Below are 20,565 nucleotides of genomic sequence, written 5' to 3' on the forward strand. Positions count from 1 at the left end.
GCTGGCAAAAAAATCTGAATCTAACATACACTGATTTACAAAAGGAAACAGCTGACTGTGAGAGGGTGGACCCTGCTGCTGCTCAGGAGACTGGAGACGTACTGCCAGAGAGCTTGGTGAAGGTGAACTTACTGCTATCAATGAAGAAAGTAGTTGTGATTTAAAAAAAAAAAAATGGAAGATGCCCCAGAAGTGGCACCAGCAAATTTCATATCACAGAAATTTGAATACTGAGATATTTCATGCATTGAAAGTACAAAGGATAAAATGTTGGAAGGTGATACAAACTCAGAAAGGAATAGGACATTCACCAAGGCAGAGAAAAGATATTCACTCTGTGTCCTGAAGCTATGACAAGAGAAGTGCAAGCACTGTGCAATCTATTCAGTAAGTAGACTACTTGATAATTAATCTATGTAAGTTTTTTGGTAAACAAATGAAACACATTCATTCACATTGGCTCTACTATTTTAAATAACAGCACGCTAGGTAAACATTAGTTTTAATCTTTTTTTCACTTCCTCATACATTTAAAATTGACAATAAGAGAATTTTTAATATTTCGAGAGAAATTTTTTAAAGTCACAGAACATGGTGATGATTACGATCACTTTGCAGGGTGCCTCAGCTTACAGGGTCATTTTTACAGTCCTGCACCACCATGCACCACCATGTAAATTCAGGACTGCCTATATGTTTTGAATTATAGCAGAAGAGTATAAACCGAAGTTTATAAAAAACACAAAATTAAGCAAAAAATAATAATTTTTCCCTATGATAAGGTCAATAATACTTCACATTTCTTAAGTTTTGTTTTCAAACACTTTTACAGACCTTGAACAAAAGGACACACAGTTGATTTAATTATGGCTGTGTAATGATAGCAAGCTAGAACAATGGTGAATTGATAGAAAGGTTCTCTCTGACTTAAGATGATAAGCAACCACCTTTCTGACCACTGAGAGCTATATCGGTCCCTGAGTATCATCAGTGAAATTTACATCATTTTAAGTAAAGCCAGTCAGGGTCAAGGCTATTCATGTCAGTAACAGACCCAATAACAAAATCCTGCCATGTCACATTTACTAAATTTATCTTAGGTGCCACAATTATTAGCTATGTCAACAGAAGAGAAGCTTCCTTTGATATCAATGCTTCCGTCATCATATTAGTTATTTTATTTTTCTCAACTACACTGGCTCATTTTTAAACCTTTCCATAGTAGATAATTAGGGTTTCAGTCACCAACAAAAATCAATCTTACACTTTCTACTAACCACTAATAATTCATGAGGTGCTGTACAAGGATTCTTTTTAAGAGGAAAATCGAACAGAAATTTTGAGTATATTCTAGCATCTGATTTAGGTGCTTCCCATTTGCATTCTCTCTTTTATAGTGATTTATTGGGCAACTTTATTTGAGATAACTACAATAATTTCACCAAGTGGATTAGATGATTGTGCCTTTGCCATTTTCAGCAAACAGTCACCCTTAAGAAGTAAGAAAAATGCAGCACATGACTTTTCTAAGAGAGACCAAGTCAAAGAGTTAATTATTCCCTTATAAGATTTTTATTTAAACTAGACCCAGGACTTTAAAAAACTGCTTCTGAGATACACATACCTACATACATTTATGTTAAATGTGCTAACTGGTAAAAACAGTTCCTACCTCGGGATCATCATCATCAAAATCATGGTAAGTGGAATGATCTGGATTATTCACTTTATCCAACAGTTCAATTGCCAAAGACCGTGTCAAAGGTTGTGTGACAAAAGGATGCTATAAAAATAACATAGTATAGAACACTCATTAGAAACCTAATTGGATGACATTTTATCTTTTGAAAAAAAGACATATTACAGGGCAAAAATAATACCTGTAGTAACTTCTCAGCAGTAGGTCTTTTTTTTGGATTTTTGGTAAGTGCCATTTTCACAAAATGATGAAAACTATTTGACCTAAGAAATTTTGAAAATCAGACTTTTAAATTTTAATTATTTTTTACACTTGATTATAAAGTAAATAACACAAAAATACTTACCACTTCATTTTATCCTTTAATTTAGGAGGCTGAAAATTACTTTTTGTCATTAGAAATAATGCTCTGAAAAATCAACAAAACATTAATAGCATTTTTAAGATTTCATATTTTAAACACATAATATAATTCTATTACTATTAATAATTCTATTACTGTTAATAAGGTAGAACAAGACTAAAAATATTATTTGTTCATGATGTAATAAATATTGGGCGGAGACGGGATTATCCTTCATTTAAGCATAGAATTCTTCAATTACAACACACTGACCTCATTGGGTGTAAGTCAAACATAGGCGGCTGAAGCTCAGCGAGTTCTATGGCAGTGATTCCCACTGCCCAGAGATCACAGAGCTGATTGTACCCCCCTTTCCTCTCAACAGCTGCAACTTCAGGAGCCATCCTGCAGGAAATATTGAGGGGGGGGGAACTTCTGTTTATTGTATTTTCTTTCATATTCCCACCAAAAGCACTTGGAACTATGACTATCTAAGCTGAGGCCTATTTAGGTCCTGATATCTGAAAAATAAGTATATAGTATTTCAAAGTTCTCCCCCAAGATCTTGACCTTGTAAAGACCCTCCCCCAAGACCCTACTGGTGATTCCTTGGTTACTTTGCTATACTTACTATAAAGATTTATAAAACTTTACAATTATATAATATAGCAACATAATCAAATTTGTCTACATCTGTATCTTCTGTACAATTTTGCAGAATTTTACAGAGAAATAACATCTTGTAATAAATGATCTGTAATTTTTAGCTCCACCTGCTTACACCAATCAACTGCAATCTGGCCTGTTTTCATGTGACCAAAACTATTTACTGATGTATCAGTAATCCTCATTTAGTACTTAACTTATATTTACTATAAAATTGATTGGTAGTTTTTCAGTTTTATTATAATGGTAGAAGTTACAAAAATGAGTGCTTGCTTTTTAAAATTGTATTTATTTAAAGGAAACTGACTCAAACTTCGTTTTCTTTCTTCTAACTTTCCTACATAGTCTTATTCTAATTATATCTCTATAAATTTGTCTTTGATTTAAATGATTATATTAATTTTCAAATATAAGAATTTTAAGTCCTAAATAACAGTTGTAAAAATAACCAATTCTTACATATCAAAAGAATTACTGAAATAAGTAGCTTTACAAATATACATTTGTCTTCCTAGTATGGTTTCAGGAAACTCAAGTAGGTCAGTGAAGTTAAACACACACATACACAACACAATCCTCTAACTTTCAAAATGCTTGTTCTTAAAATCTTTCTAAACTTAAAGTACTTCTAAAAATATTCAAATTACTGTAAGAAAAGTAATTTTACAGTATGTCAGTTATTACTAGATTCCAGCTTGCTGGTAGAAATGCACTATCAGACAATGAAAGTGCATAACGCTAATATGCCTGGTTTGCCATGAAAGGTGATGTCCTCCATTCCTCTATAAAAGTATGAGTGAAAGATTCCAGCTAGTGCACTTCTACTCCTGTCAGACTGTACGCTTACCACAGTCAATTGAGTTCATCTCTGAGTCGGCTTATTCATTATACTACATAATTATATAATACAAATAGTATTTAATTATTACAAAAAACTCATTTGTTATGAAATTAAAAAGAGCAAGTTATTAAAATTAAAGTGAATGCTTTCAAAACCTTGTTAAAGACAAGTTTCTAAAGACAAGACCAAAAAACCTGGCAAATTAGTTAAGAATATGACACCTGTAAAAGACTAGAAAGGCTGTAGGCTGTATAATTCCATTTGTATGACATTCAGAGAAAAGGTAAAACTACAGAAACACAAATCAGATAGGGTATTGCCAGAGGCTAGCGATGAGAGGATAGAATTTACTAAAAGGGGACAAAAGAACACTTCCTTGGGTGCTGGAAACTTATCTTTTATATCGATTATGGTAGTATTTCTCACCACCACAGCATGCAAGTTTCTCAGTGGTGGGAAAACTGCGTATCTAATAAGGCTGAATTTATACCTCATACGTCTGACTTTAAAAAAAAAAAAAAAGGTCACATGCTTAGTCTAAATTCTCACTGCACTTTAGAGAAACACAACCCGGGAAATATAGCTGTTGTACTGTGGGTATAGGTCATATTATTAAGATAGAACTCTAATTAGTGGGCCACTTAAAGAAAAGGCGTTGGTACTATGGCAAAGAAAATAAAAGTACACTCACATGTGTACATATGTTTAAAGTACATATGTATTAATTTTGAGATTTGCTATTCAATAGATGTTTTTTATTAACTGAGTAACTGCCAACCTTAGTCACTTTGAATGAGAGATCCATTCTGTACTATATCCCTAAAGTTCATGTGGGAAAGACATGATATTAGAGAGATGAAGAGTGAGAATGTTCCCAAAATTTACTTTGCCTAATTCACAGTTTCAGATGTTCCCAATATAGTTCCTACTTTCTTACAAGAGGGGTAACATTAGTTTCTAATCTCTGAAGCTGGAGCTGGAGATCACTTATCATCAACATTTACTAAGTATGTGTAAAACCATGCTGGACCCCAGAGAATCAATGAGAGTTCCTTCATATAGAGGTTCCCAAAAGCCATTATTCATCTTTTTAAAGTCTTTTCCACTTAATGAAAATAAACATGATAAAATGTTCTTTGGCTGTGTAATCCACTCACAAGTGTACATGCCTAAATTGCTTAAGCTACTGATTATCTTCTTAATCTGTTTTAGTCCTAAAATTTTTGACCAGTCTATTTTTTTACAGTAAGCGCTGACTTCAATAATGATAAAAAAAAAAAACCAAAAAGTTAAATTGTCAATTAAAATACAATTACCAATATGGTGTACCAATGAAAGACTTCCTTTTGGCAATTGTGGCTGTAATCTGTGCAGATACTCCAAAATCAGCTATTAAAAAATAAGAAACATTTAGAAAAGAAAGCAGAGGGAAAGTAAAATTATTTACAATAACATGAGAAGAAACTTTTAATAATTCTTTTCATTAAACTAACAGAAATGAGATCTTCTTTAATATCACACATTAAAATTTATCACTTTTATGGGTTAGCATGAAAATATCACAAAGTAGTCAGTGTACATCACAGTCAAACAGAATCCCATATATCCTTGCATGAATCAAATGACAACAAAAGTCAAGATCAAATGATTTTGATGAAAAAGAAACAGCTGAGAAAATTTTAAGCTGCCAGACTTAATAATATTATAATTTCAAATTCCCAGAACCTGAAATTCAAGGAACATCACTGGAAGGGGCTGTAAGTAATGACATATTCTATTCACTTTCTGCTATATTCTTAATAACTGACATCAAACAAATAAACTACTGGCAAATCTACCCTCGCCTGAAAAGACATCCATACAGAATATTCTGGAAAATCTCACCTCAGCAATACATTTCTAATACCAACACTAATTACTACCAGGTAATTTGTTTTTATGTAGGATTTGTTGCTATTCTTTAAATATGTTGAGTTCTAAATATTTTCTAGTTTTTTAATGGTCATTTCTAAATCCTTATTGACCAAGATACATGTTGGAGGTCTGTCCAGAAGGCACATAATACTAACACAAAATATTAAACTGCTGATAGAAACTGCTAAGCCATCAATAGTTAGATAAATGCTTTTTTCATCTTTAGAGGTGGCTCAGAAAAGTGTTATCATGTGTTAATGTTCAGATACATACTTTTCAATCTGATTAGTCCTATTGTAGGCTACGGTTCAAAATAGTTTTATTTGTGCTTTTATAAATGTGTTTTGAATTCTGATTTATCTTAGAGTAGTATGTAATTCAAAACAATTTTATTATTAAATTCTTCATTTAACACCTAACAGCCATGATTTTATTTACAAAAACTACTATACATGTTTCCAGTCTTTAACTTTCAAATTCAGTTATTCTTTAAGAGTTTTGAATTCTATTTCAGTCATAACCAAAAGTTACAAAATAAAAGGTACAGTTTGAAAAAAGCCACATCCAGCATTGATACTACAGTCTTATATAATTAATACTGTATTTTATTTTAAAAGCTGATGTAAAGGATGTAGGATTCTGGTATAATTGACTTTTTAGCTTTTGTTTACCTTGTCTTTTGGTTACAAGGTAGTTCTGTACAAATTATTCTTACTAAAAGTCACATTCCTCAGGTTACAGTAAAGGAATTTTATCTTTACAACAAATCTGTCATATGTAAAGGGCAGATTATCCCCACTTAAGAGGAACCAGATACAGACAGGTTACCTATGCCCCACAATGAGATTTCCACCTAAAAATATAGAAATGCTGAGGGGAAAAAGCCCAGTCCTAACAGAGGAAAATATAAACAAACTTACTATGGTCTGGAATAAATTTGCACAAATGACAAAATTTTAATTTACTTACCCAATTTTACATGACCATTATCCGTTAACAGAATGTTAGCTCCCTTCAAAGTGAGAACATTTTAGAGTAAGAATCATTTTTTCCAGATAGCACATATAATAGATAAGATATATATATTTAAAATAATCACAAGTAGCAGCCTTAGAAGTACTCAAAATTCAAAGTATCCTTAATTAAAGTGTTACATCATTATATTCACAGGAAAATTTGTCGTTTTAGGAAATCTATTATAAAATGTTCCACCTTGCAAAAGGCTGCTACTAACACAATATGAATGTTATTATAAAAATGATGTATTAGTTTTCATCTAAATGTTATTTTCTTACTGATCCAACACTGTGACTGCACTAAAATGTGACCTTATATTGGCATTTTCAATTCCTTTTACTGTATTTTAAATTTATTTCCTGTTCAAAAGACCCCCAAACTTCCCTTTCTAGGAATTGATCATTAGTTGAAACAGTGCTGGTGTGGAAGATTCTATCTGGCTATTTACTATCTTAATGTGTCTGCCCACTGTTTAGGCCCACTCAGAACAGAAACAATTAGCCACTGGCCCACCCAATTAAAAATGTTATCTGTCTGCACGACTGTGAGATAACAGAAAATACAGATTGGTTTCTACCCTCGGTTCCTGGCACAGCCCTCTGGAAACCCCGATAATTTCCTAAGTGACAAGAGCATTGGGAGCATCTCCTGTTCTAATATATGGTCTCAGACCCTGGTTCCTGACACAGTGTTCTTGAAACATTTGTAATTTTGGGGTGATAGGAGAACCAACCCTGAGTGGGCTCCTGGATGAGGAATGGTCACTGGAAAGACCAAGTCATGATCATAAGCTTGGAATTCTCAGCCCTGCCCCACATTCTCTTGAGAAGGGAGAAGAGCTGAAAATGGGGTTAATGACTGATTATGCCAACATGAGGATGGGGTTTGGAGAGCCTCTAGGTTGGTGAACATGCAGAGGTCCTGGGAGAGGGACGTGTATGAAGAGGGCATGGAAACTCCACGCCACCTTCCCACACACCTTGCCCTATATATCTCTCCCTCTGGATGTTCATCTATATCTTTTACCAAATCATTTAATAAACTGGTAAATGTAAATACCTGTTAAAGAGGTTCTGTGAGCCTCTTTAACAGATTGATTGAACCCAAGGAGAGGGTCTTTGGAACCTCTGATCCATATAGCCAGTTGCTCAGAAGCACAGCTGATAACATGGGCTTGCAACCTGTATTGGGCATGCGTGTGTGTGCGGTGGAGGGAAGGGACAGTCTTGTGGGAGTGAGCCCTTATCTGTGGGATCTGATGCTATTTCCTGGTAAATTGGGTCAGAATTGAGTTAAATGGGGTCAGAATTGAGTTACATGGTAGGACATTCAGTTGGTGTCACAGAGAACTGCTTGCTGTGGGAGAAAACCTTCACACATTTGGTGACCACAAGTGTCCAAAATGTTCTGCATAAGTAAAGATGACTCGCAAAAGAAGCACACAGTAGGGAAGAACTGGGTTTTTTCCCATTACAATGCCCTAGTAGCATTTTAGGCACTTCTACATCCTGACCTGAGCCTAAAGAAACCACTTCATCTTCAATAAGCTCAAAGTTGGAGGAGGTAGAAATACTGTCTCCCAAGGTGTATAGACTTTTCATTTTTTTTTGTTTGTTTTTTTGCCTTTTCTGTAACTGAATGAGCAAGCAAAAGTAAACTGGCTCTTTAGTCAAAGGTGCCACCAATCATGTAATTGTAGCCTTACAGGAAAAATACTAGGAAACTCCTTCCCACCCCAAAAAGAGGAAGCTGTAAAAAAGGAAGCTATTAACATAAGACTGTACTCCCTGATATTACTGCGGCAGTATGGAATAATGGGAGAAAGGAAAAAATGGAGGGACAAGAGACTACAGTACAGATACTTTTTTTTAGAGGGGGCACAAATGGAGAGAGAGAATCTTAAGAAGGCTCCATGCCCAGCAGAGCCTGATATGGAGCTCCATCTCAACCCTGAGATCATGACCTGGGCCAAAATCAAGCGTCAGATGCTTAACCAACTGATACAGCAGGGATTTTAACTTGATGTGGGCCCCTGCTATCTAGATGTCTGCCACAGTCCTCAGCTTGGTCTTTTCCTAGCTCCAGGTTAATTTTCCTAAATTACATCACATCACGTGCATCTGGCCTTTGATGCTCCCCTCCTTCCATCCTTCTGTTCCTCTCTTCCTGAGCAACCAAGTGATATCTTGATAGCTGTAGGGTTATAGTAGTAAATAAGAATAAGCTCCAGCTCTCATGAAGTTTACACTGAATAGGAGAGAAAGAAAATCTAAAAATGAATACACACATGCACACACAAATGAATGGATCAACAGATGATTCAAAGCCAGGAAGAGATAAGTACTCTAAGACAAGTAAAGCAGGAAGGGAAGGGCTCTCTAAGGCAGTGATATCTGAGCAGAGATCCAGATGAAGTGAGGGTGCATGAGCCATGCCAAATCTGGGAGAAAAACATTCGGGAAAGAGGGCACACCAAATACAAAGCCTTGGTGCCAGAATGAGTTCAACATATTCCAAAAACATCAAGTTTAGTGTGGCTGGAACAAAATGAGTAAAATGGAGAGTAGTGTGAGATGAGGACAGAGAGAAAAGCAGGGGTCAGATCATGTATAACCTTATAGGCCATGGTAAAAATCTGGATTTTACACTGAGTATGGTAAGAAGCCAAAGGTGGTTTATAAACAGAAGAGTGACGAACTCTGATTTAAAAAGATCATTCTGGTTGCCAGGTGGAGAAGTGACTGTAGAAACACTCAAGTACAGAGCAGTTAGAAGGCTGCTACAGGAGTGCAGATGAGATAGAATAAACTGATGGCTTAGATCAGGGTAGAAATAGTGGCTATGGGCAGAATTTTCCCAGTTGGGCTCAGATTCTGAAGTTTGGCACACAACTCCTCGTGTAATGGGAGCACAAAACCACCTGGCCAAAACCAACTCCTGTTACTCTCATAAGTTCTCTTCTCTTCAGTAATACAGTGCAACTTTTCTACTCCCTAAATTGACCCCACACTTTCTGACCTATCTTTGTTGACATTGTGCCCTCTGCTTGGAAGGCACTCCAACCTCCATTTCTGATAAATATTGATCAGTCTTTCCAGATTATCTACTTGCAGGTGACATAGTACCTTTCTTGACTAACTCATGATCTTTTCTTCCTTTGAGCTCCAAAGCTCTTTGCTTATGTCTTTTAAGTGGCTTATAAAAAAAAATACTTAAAGGGGGATACCTGGGTAGCTCAGTGGTTGAGCGTCTGCCTTTGCTCAGGGCATGATCCTGGGGTCCTGGGATAGAGTCCCACATCAGGCTCTCCACACGGAGCCTGCTTCTCCCTCTGCCTGTGTCTCTGCCTCTCTGTGTCTCTCACAAAAAAAACAAACAGAATCTTAAAAAAAAAGAACTTAAAGGGATCTCAGCAGGTGACCTGACAATCCACTGAAATTTCATACAAAATATGAAGGCATGTGCATAAAGACATTTTCTGAGAAGAGATTTCATGGCTTTCATCAGAGACTCAAAAGAGCAATAGGATACTCTCGCCCACCCACAAAAAAGTTAAAAACCTTTATGCTAAAGAAAATTTCAGAAAACAAAGGGGGGAGAGAAGCAGGAGAAAAGATGAACAAGGAAGAAGGTAAAAGAAAAATAAATGAAAGAAGAAAATAACTAAGTTGGGAAAATGGCAGTATCTTCAGAAATAACTTCAGGAGTCCCATCATAGCACCTTGTTTTTTACCACAGAGCTAACTAACCCCAGCACATCCAGTGCACCTGCTCTCCTCTGCCAGTTAAATCAAAGACCATCAGAAAATATTACAGTTGAATTTATCTATTTTGAAACATTATTAATGATAGCTCCTTAAGACTGCCAAAGTTTATTTTTCATATTAAAGCATAAAATGTTCTAAAAACCCTAACTTGATGGAAGCTAAAGATCTAATCTGCTTTTTACAAGTAAGTAACTACAGATAAGCTAATACGGGTTACTGCAATACTAACCCACAGAGTATACTTTAAAAGGGTGATTTTTATGGTATGTGAACTGTATTTCAATAAAGCTGCTTTAGAAAAGTAATAAAACTCTTAAAAGTATCACTCAATTTTATTATAGTAACATTTTAGGTAAGAAATTTCATCAAATAGATTAAGACAATATTGCTTAACAGTTTGATCGAGTATTTAAAAATGAAGAGAGGTCATTAGCTTAAACATATGATGTATACCTTTATATCTCTGTGCATTTTTCCTTTACTATGAAGATAGTATAATCCCTGGAATTTCAAAAAACAAAAAAACAAATATTAATAAGACTTTACTACAGAGCATACTTCAAAATGTAAAGTGATTAACTGAATAGTAGTTTATATTTTTTATTTACTCATTATGAAAGTCTAGTGGTAATCAATTTATTTTACTGAAATAGCCTAAAAGACAAAAGAATCAAGAAAATTAAAGGCAAAGCTTAGCTGGAACTACTAATTTTCTTAAGACAAATACTTTTCACTAAACCTTGCAGATAGTTTGAAATAACTTTTAAAAAGTATAAACGCAATTAGCATTAGAATGAGTTTCAATTCCTATACATAATTCCTATTCAATTCCAACACTCAATTCCTTTCTTTGGTATTAAGGGGAATATAAAATAATAAATCCATAGCAGTTACATTTTAGGAGGTCATATTATCACAGCGAGGCTTTACAGTATTTGCAAATATAATCTGAGTTTACTACACAATCAAAAAATATGTTAAAATCCAAGAGTTTACCAAACTAGAATGCTCAATCTTTATTTAACAATAATACAGAACAATTAAACACTGAATCTAATAAAGAATGGCCTTTTTAATTAGCACTGGATTTACCTGTAGTGTTTCTCTGCTAACATAAGCAATTTGCAGTTCTGACAAAGGTCCCGTTACTGTAAGAAAAGAAAATTAATATTAATGAAATTAGTCAAGGTATGTTTTTCAGTGAATGATGAAGTTTTATAAGCTCCACTAAGCAATAGCCTTGATATACCTAAACAACTGTACTAAAATGTAAGCTCCATGAAGGCAGAATTTTTTAAATCTGATTTTCTCATTGTTGTATCCTCCGTATTTAGAACAGTGCCTGGCATGGGAAAGCTGCTACATAAATGTTTGTGGAATGAGTAAGACTGAAGAGGCTTAGCTAGTTTTTACTAAAGTTTTTCTAAAATTGGTATGTAATACATATATTAAGGCTAGTTTTTTGTTATTCTTTAAGGAGGTATGCAGAGGGGATCCCTGGGTGGTGCAGCGGTTTGGCGCCTGCCTTTGGCTCAGGGCACGATCCTGGGGACCTGGGGTCGAGTCCCACGTCGGGCTCCCAGTGCATGGAGCCTGCTTCTCCCTCTGCCTGTGTGTCTGTCTGTCTCTCTCTCTCTCTCTCTGTGTGTGTGACTATCATAAATAAATAAAAATTTAAAAAAAAAAAAGGAGGTATGCAGAGGGAGAAGGAATGAGAGATTCTTAAAGCAGGGCTCAATCTCATGACCTTGAGATCACGAACTGACCCAAAATCAGGAGTCAGACACTTAACCAAATGAGCCACCTAGGGGCCCCATATTACAGCTAGTTTTAAGTCAATATTTTTTTTCCTTAAAATAATTATCTTTATAGCTATAAAATTAGTATGCTCATTATAAAAATCCAATCAATAGACAAGTTTGGAAAGTAAAGATCTCTTCCTTAGCCAAATTACTCAAGAACAGGCACTATCAACAGTTTGACATATAATCTATCAGATGATTTTATGTAGAAATAGATTTTAAATAATGTATATATACATCTCACAGAAAAATATGAATGGGATATTACACATAAAATTCTGAAACCTGCCTTTTTCACTTACCATCAAAACACGTAACTCAAAATATTTAAATAATGTTTCTCTGTGTGCATCTATCCACTACTGAAGACATTTAAGCATTTTCTCTTTCATTACCAAATCACTTCGGAATAAAGAAATACATTAAGTGGGATAGGTTATTCTAAAAATCGAATTAAATTCCAATGATAGAATCTTTTGCTAGTTAGTGCTTTGTAAAAATGCTTACTTTCAAATATTTGTGGTATTTTACAATTGTGGAAAACAGAAATCTATTCACTTAGATTTTGTTGAGAACAAGTCTTGGAATGAATGCCTGAAGATAAGTCATATAAGAATTAGTTCTTGTGGTTTGTAAACCCACTCTCACTAAGATGGGCCTCCTTTAGATTTCTGTTTCCACAATATAGCAAACAATCTGAAAATCCTGAAAGTAACACTTAGAAATGACAGAAAAGAATATTTTAAATAATCTTTTAAATGCCTAAGTTAAGCAATAAGAGACTTCCCCAGGAGCCAAAAACAAAAGGGAAAATGAAAATCAGAAGGATAAAAATGTGAAATATTCTAGCTATCTCTAAGAGGAAAGTCATCTTGGTAAGCTGGGGCTTTAGTTTTATCCACTTCATGGGCATAAAGGAAAATGCCATTCATTGGTCTGTAGACAAAAAGAACAAATATAACCATAAAACCAGAACCTTCAAAGGGCCACATCCTCATATTAAATGGTAGACAAGGACAAGGAGAAAACTAAGGATTTTGTGTCATGGCCTGGGATGTGGACAGGGGAAAAATGTCTTCTAGATTCTATCACCATAGGTGGCTTCTTCCCTCAGGTTTAGGGTTCAAACGTATCAGATAAACTGAGGTCTTGGGATCACAGGGGAAAAAAAAAACCCTCTGTGGAAGGACACACACTCAAAAGGCATATGGAATTCTCATTGAAGATGATCTCAGAATTTAAAATTTTGGGGACGCCTGGGTGGCTCAGTGGTTGAGCATCTGCCTTCAGCTCAGGGCATGATCCCAGAGTCCCGGGATTGAGTCCCACATCGGTCTCCCTGCATGGAGCCTACTTCTCCCTCTCTCTCTGTCTCTCTCATGAATAAATAAAATCTTAAAAAAAAAAGAACTTAAAATTTTTAAATAACTGAAAAGCAATTCATCGTAAATGACATCGAATGTAGAAAACTGTTAGAGAACAATATTAAAAGAAGAAAAATGTTCAATAGAAAAGAAAAAAATGCATTATGTTGGAACAATAAAAGTCTAATGTTCTTCAAAAAAAGAAATGTAAATAAAAGGAGAGAAGAAACTCATGAAAAACATAAATTCAAATGTATCCTCCCCCCCACCAACACACACACACACACACACACACATACACACACACACACTCCTGTGGTAGTTTAAAACATGTCCATGAATTCTTTGATAGTTTCCACCTCAAGTGTTGGAATTTAATTCCCTTCCTGAGAATGGTCTGGACAGAAGGGACTTGCTTCTAAAGAACAAAATACGGTGGAAGTGATAGAATACAACTTCTACAACTACATCATTGAAGGCTTTGTGGCTTCCTCCTTGCTCTTTGGGATCACATACTCTGTCTGGCAGAAGCCAGCTGCAACATCGTGAAGACACTCAAGTTGTCCTATAGCTAAATCCACATAGTAAAAAACTGACACCTGCCAACAGCCACCAAGGACCTGAAGCTTTCTGCCAATAGCCATATTAAGTGAATCAACATGAAAGTGAATTCTCCAGCCCTCGTCAAGCCTGCAGATGACTGCATTCCCAGCCAATAGCTAGACTACAACTTCATGAAAGAACTTGAGCTAGATATGCCCAACTAAGCCATTCTTGAATCCCTGACCTTCAGAAACTGGGACATAGTATTTGCTGTTTTAAGCTGCCAAATTTTGGGATCATTTGTTATATAGCAATAGACAACTAATACAATTCCCTCTTATAAGAAGATTAAAATTTTAAAAAATCCTATGGAGTGATGGAATTAAGAGCAGTAAAGCAAAATATAAAAATCGGCTTAATGATACCTTAGAAAGCAGAAATAATAGGGAAAAAAGCAGACTCTGCAAATTTTGCATGACAGATCAAAATATGCTTTGCATACACCTATACAAAAGCAGACTCCCATTAAGCATTAGCTTTATGAGAAAAAAAAACTCCTCTTTCACTAGATGAAGTAACCCAAGTTATACTACTCTCACAGAATGACAACGCGATAAAAGAGAGAGGAGAAAGAGAAACACAGAAAGAAATGGAGGTATTTGTCTTATGCGGCTGTGCAAGTAGAGAGCTCTGCAGACTAGCCAAACAGGAGTATTACACATTGCCATAAGGAGGTCACCGGGTGGAAATCAGGATGCAGTCAAGAGTGAATACAGACAGATACTGGGGTTGTGTATACAGTTGCTAACCAGTATAAACAAATCAATATTAACAAATTCATATTACTTTGTTACTTCCAACATTTGGTTGAAATGGAATGACAAGAAACATGACAGAACTATTTCTGTAAATAAACTGGTCTTCTTGCTTAATGAAGAAAGCAGAACCAGACACCTAAGACCAAGCATATATACATCTGATGTTACTTAACAATCCAATAAACGCTAAAGAAAGGGACGCTTGAAAAACTAAAGATGTAAATGAAGGAATGAAAAATTACAAGAGAATGAGCCACAAATACAAAATGAAGGGAGACTTGAAATCGAACCAATACTTTCTAGAGATGAAAAATACAGTCACCAAAATTAAATCCTAATGGATGTACTAAGCACAGCTGTAACATCAGTGAACCAACTCTAAGATGGTTATGAGTATCCTCAGTGCTCTACTGAAGGATTAAAAAGTGCAAAATATGCAGCTGAACTTAAGAGACATGGAGAAGGTCTAATGTATACCTAACCTAATTGATATTCTAAAAGGAAAAATCAAAGAGACTGGGGTAGAAAATATTTTAAGAGATAGTAATTAAAAAGAGAGAGAGAGAGAGAGAGAGAGAGAGAGAGAGAGAGAGAGAGAGAGTAATTGACAATGATCCAGGCTTGAAGAATAAATTAAATCCTCTCAGGTAAGGATTTTAAGTCCTAAGCAAGAAAAGTGTAAATCCATGTTTAGATACTAAAAACATAAAAAATTAAGAGGAAGAAAAGTCTTAAAATCAATTAGAAAGGAAGAATAATATGTAGTTGGAGTGACAAAAGATACCAACAACTAGAGAAGCTAGAAGACAGTGGTCTAGTATCTTCAAAATGCTGCCAGAACATATCTGCTTCTACCCCCCACTGAAACTACGATTGAAGAGTGAGAGTCAAACACTGAGAGACCCAGCAGAAACAACTTCAGGATGAAGGAAATTAAATAAGTGAGAAAAAAAAACAGTAGATAAATTAGTCCAAATTAAGACCAAAAAAGGGAAATAGCTTCTTGAATTTAGAATGCAGAAATCATAAGCTTCCAGAAATACTGTGTATGTTCTGCAATGCAAAATAAGGCCAAATATTTCTCAATTTTCACTGAATCTCTGAAATCAAAATGTCATTAATAAAAAAATTCTCAAATATAAAGAACAGCCATACATAATAAAAAATATTCTCAGAAAAGAAATACCTTCTCATAAAGCAGAAATGTTCTCATGTTCTTCCATCTGGCTTTCCGAGGCTCCCCATACCTGACCCTATTCCCCAATAGGGAATAGATTGCATACCAGTATGAGTGATCTCACATGTCATACCTTCATGTCACTGTATTGTTGTTTCATCTCCTAGAATGTCCTACCTCTTCTACTCAAAGTTTATATATCTTACAAAGACCAATTAAAAACCCATTTTCTTCATTAAGCCTTTGAAAACAATTCCAGAAAATCTATCATTTCCATTCTCCCATTCCAACTATAGTTAGTAGTACCTTAAAATACTATTATGTCAATATTATGGTAAGGAAAATCTACACCAAGAAGATACAGTAAATTGAAGTGAAATGGAGACAGTAAAATTCCTAATCAAAGAGTCTTTTAACATCTGCTTTATTACAATCAGCCCCCCCAAATTACATAAGGGGCCCTAATGGGAAAATCTGAGAACAAATCCCATATCAAGAAAAATGAAAATTTTTTCCAAAATAACTTCTCATAAAATTGACATATGACTTAAGACATTATTTTATTTTACATTAATCAAAAAGCACAGCTTCAGTAAAAGAATAAACCTACTCTGCAGTTTGTGACAATTACCCATTAAAAGAACCAGAATGAGACAGGAGAGAAAGAAAAGACAAACACTGTCATTGTACTTTACTAATCTTTCTTAAATATTCCACTAAAATCTCAATTTAAAAAAGATTCAATTTCCCAGAATCTAGTATTTGAAAAAGTAAACAATTTAATTGATGATTCTTGAATATATAAGAGTAAAATCAATTATCTTTGTATTAATACTACTCATGTATTAACTGGATATTCTTTTGGCTTAGTGTTCACAACCAAGGCCTTTTTGTATTTTTTTTTACAAATCTGAGTTTGAAATTTTGAACTAATTATACATATCTTCTTTAAAATCAGCAAATAATTCAACTGCACATAATTTTGCAACCTATAAAGCAAACGCTCCTTTCATTTGTATGGATCTTAAATTCTTTTATATATCTAATAATAAAACATACCTTCCTCAAAGCAACATTCATGCTTTAATACAGTAAATAACTATATTTTAAGAAATTCTACTTAATTTGTATAAAACATAACTTTTGCCTTACCATGATAAATATCCTGTAAAGAACCACCTCCACAAAACTCCATGCAAATCCAAAGTTTATCTCGCCTACAAAGAGAAAATAAGCATGTATCACATTGTCATGATTAAAATTATGTGAGGTAACAAGTATTTTAAGATTGTATCCTATAATCTTGAAAAAAAACCATGTAAATGCAAAGTGCTAAGAAAAAAGTTAATCTCTATCAGTAAAAGAATTACTTAATATGTTATCATAAGGCAACTCAAGATTTTAATCCTTAAAATACATCATTTGTAGGATATAAAGATGTCATCAGGTACATTCAAATGAGAGAAAATTTCCCTTTAGTTAAAAGCTTCTTACCATGTATCCGAAGATGGTATTATAAAAGTTAAATGTTAATTAAAACATTCATACCAAAAACTATGTAGAAAATTCACTACAGAATGGTAATATATCTCAAAGCATATCACTTTAACAGTGTCATCATCAACAAAACAGACGAATGTATACTTTACCCTCACACCTAGATTCAACCAAGGTCTTTCCAAAATAATCTGTTAAAATTTATCACTGTCTTTAGATAGCATTTCTCTCTCACACTCACTTAAGATACCATCATCACACTCACAGGAGAAATGATTAGCAAAATTTAGTAGCTTATTCTTTGGCTCAATCATTCACTACTTCATCTCAAAGTGTACCAAGAAATGTAGTATTCTCATGGGGCAGAGATGGACTAGAAAGTCTCTGAACTCAGCAAGTTCAATAGAATGCAGAATATTCTGCCTTAATATGTCTTTCTCACCACTGCATTCACAGTACCTAGAAGAAAAGCCAGCAAATATTTCATAAATGAATGAATGCAAGAGTGACTGAAAGAATAAACATATGGGTTAGATACATCAAGAGTCAGCAAACCATGGCTAATGAGCCAAATATAGCCTGCTGCCTGATTTGTACAGCTCATGAACTAAGAATGGTTTTTATATTTTGATATCATGGAAGGGCAAAAGTCAAAAGAAGAATAGCACATGACAATTACAAGAAATTTAAATTTTAGTCTGCATATAAAGTTTTCTTGAAACACAGTCACATTCATTTATGTTTACATTTGTACTAAAGCAACAGAGTTGAGTAACTATGACAGAGAGAAACCGACAAAGCCTAAAATATTTACCATATGGTCTTTTACAGAAAAGACCCTGGATTAGATTATAATTTCATTAAATACATAATCTAGGCATGTATAAAGTTCTATGAGAACCCAGAGGTAAGAATACTTAGGAAAGTCAAGGGAAATAACTAGGGAGGAGATACCATTTGAGTTGGGTCTTGAAGTAGGAATTCATCACAGAGACAGGGGACTCTGAGCAAAGAATGACAATTTGACAGAAGATGCCATAGTTGAGAGACTGTGGGTGATATAATGTGAGTGGAACACAGAGTAGCTGAAGAGACAATGGCAGGAAAGGAAGCGAGAATAGGTTGGATCACACTGTAAAGCAACGCTTGGTTTGTAAGCTCCTCAGTTTAGTTACCTTCATCTAGATGATCTCTACTTAATTCTTTTAAAATGTGGCATCCAGAATCAAGCATTATTCCAACTGTTGCATAAACAATTCATAAAAAGTGGAGCTGTTAATCAGGAGTAGATCACATATGGTGGTAGTGGTGAGATTAACCAGACCTAAGAGGTGAGCTGACCTGGGTGAGTGCAATGGACAATGCAGCATGTAACAAGGGAACACAAGTATACAAGCATAAAGGTCGGCAAACTTAAGGAGTACAGAGTGAAAAAATTACCATGGTTCTAAAGGCAAAGCTGCATATCATGAGGACCAGAAGAAATCTAAAGTCACAATACTATCTAAAATTCACAGAAATCTGAAGTCACTTTAGTATCTAAAATCCACCTACCAATGAAAGAAACTGAGGCATGACAGTATGGTATATAGTATGAGCTAGCTCCCCAGTGGCCTGGTTTTAATAACTCTCAGAATGGATGCCTACTGCTGGCAGATGTGTAGCCTTATCCAAAAGTATGAAGGCATTTATGACTAGTGATTGCTACACAGGGAGAAGTCTGTCTAGCCCAGAGAATCTAACAATTACCTCCTTTATTTGAACACTTATATTTCTATTAACTTGGCTAAAGGCTTATCTTCAGGTTCTTAGCAACTGCTCTTAAAAACTGATTTGCAAGGCTGAAGTGAACTAAAACCTCTGGATCTTTTTTGTATAAATAGTCATCAGATGATTTTCTCCAGCAACACATTTACCTGGTTCATTAAAACTATGCATAGGGCTTTGTCCTTATTTGTTAAATCTCATTCTTTAAAAAAAAAAAAAAAAAAGTAGTCTTGATTCACATACTTTTGTTTCTGACATACATCTTACCAGCTCTCCAACTGTTTTTACTTAAAATACTTGAGCATGGACATTATGACACTCATTTCTAATTGGAAACACCCCTCTGTGCTACTGCCCACACGCTCCAGAAGTGGTTGATTGGAAAGACCCTAAGCAGGGGTCTACCTTCCAGAAGCAGCTACTATAAGGGCTTTGCTTTTTTAAGCTATTCTGATCTGTATGAGTGAGTGTACTAAAGAGCTAAGAAATGTCAGAAATTTTTTTTTTAACTGATGACATAAATCTACTCTATGTAGACTGCTTACAATGACCATTTGGTACCTCTCTGCCTTTGCTTGAAATAGAGAGTAAGACCTTGGCCAGTCCACCAACCAATAAACTTTGGAATGAATGCTTTGGCTCCAATTTGATATGTGTAGATAAATGGAAGACAGCACAGCCTGGTCTCTCTAGGTTAGCTGAATCCTTCCTCTAAGAATGGTGATTCTCAAAAGTGTGGCCTGAAGGTCTCTGAGAGCCATTCAAGGGGGTCAGCAAGGTCAAACCATTTTCATAATAACACTAAAAAGCTATTTTCCCTTTATACTCTCATGAGAATCCAGAGGAATTTTCCAGAAACTAGACAAAGTGCTGTTGATATCATTCCTCCAACAGCTACTGCAATATGTGCTTATGTATTCTTGCTTCAAAATTCTTTGAAGTTTTAATTTTTAATATAGTGATTATCAATAGATAATAACCTACATAATTTAAACAAAAGCTCTTTGTGGTACTCAGTAATTTTTAAGAATGTAAAATAAAAGGGGTTCTAATACCAAAATGTTTGGGAACCACTACTCCATAGTATTTTCACATCTGCCCCCAAATGGACCATGTAAAATACCGTCCCAAGTGGGTATACCTAAGGAATAGGTAGTAGGTGAGTGGTTGTTTGCAGTCTGCTCAGGATAAAATGAAATAACATGTAAATTGTTTAGTAAAAGACCCAGAATATACCAATTTATATTCTGTAAGCTGTTTTCTACTCCTTTTGTTATAATTCATCTTGTAGTATATTTATGTAAATCACCTAAATTGTTCCTGGAACTGAACAAAGGTATAAATAAATAA

At 34.8% G+C, this 20,565-nt stretch overlaps 1 protein-coding gene across 3 annotated transcripts in view; it reads right to left on the reverse strand.

The window, feature by feature from the left end:
• The window catches only part of MAP4K3 (mitogen-activated protein kinase kinase kinase kinase 3), a 186,230-nt gene that overhangs the window by 66,750 nt on the left and 98,915 nt on the right, over positions 1–20,565 (reverse strand). For all 3 annotated transcript variants that reach the window (XR_008664688.1, XM_055326973.1, XM_055326974.1), the window contains exons 4-12: positions 17,104–17,168; positions 11,340–11,395; positions 10,701–10,748; positions 6,433–6,475; positions 4,866–4,938; positions 2,316–2,447; positions 2,046–2,108; positions 1,881–1,962; positions 1,673–1,783 (exon numbers count right to left, since the gene is read on the reverse strand). Coding sequence is in view for 2 of the 3 variants with exons in the window: in XM_055326973.1 (XP_055182948.1) it covers positions 1,673–1,783; positions 1,881–1,962; positions 2,046–2,108; positions 2,316–2,447; positions 4,866–4,938; positions 6,433–6,475; positions 10,701–10,748; positions 11,340–11,395; positions 17,104–17,168 (673 nt within the window). In the remaining variant the exon portion in view is untranslated. The remainder of the gene's footprint in view (positions 1–1,672; positions 1,784–1,880; positions 1,963–2,045; positions 2,109–2,315; positions 2,448–4,865; positions 4,939–6,432; positions 6,476–10,700; positions 10,749–11,339; positions 11,396–17,103; positions 17,169–20,565) is intronic.

This window comes from Nyctereutes procyonoides, unplaced genomic scaffold (genome assembly GCF_905146905.1).
Source record: "Nyctereutes procyonoides isolate TBG_1078 unplaced genomic scaffold, NYPRO_anot_genome, whole genome shotgun sequence".
Lineage (NCBI taxonomy): Eukaryota > Metazoa > Chordata > Mammalia > Carnivora > Canidae > Nyctereutes > Nyctereutes procyonoides.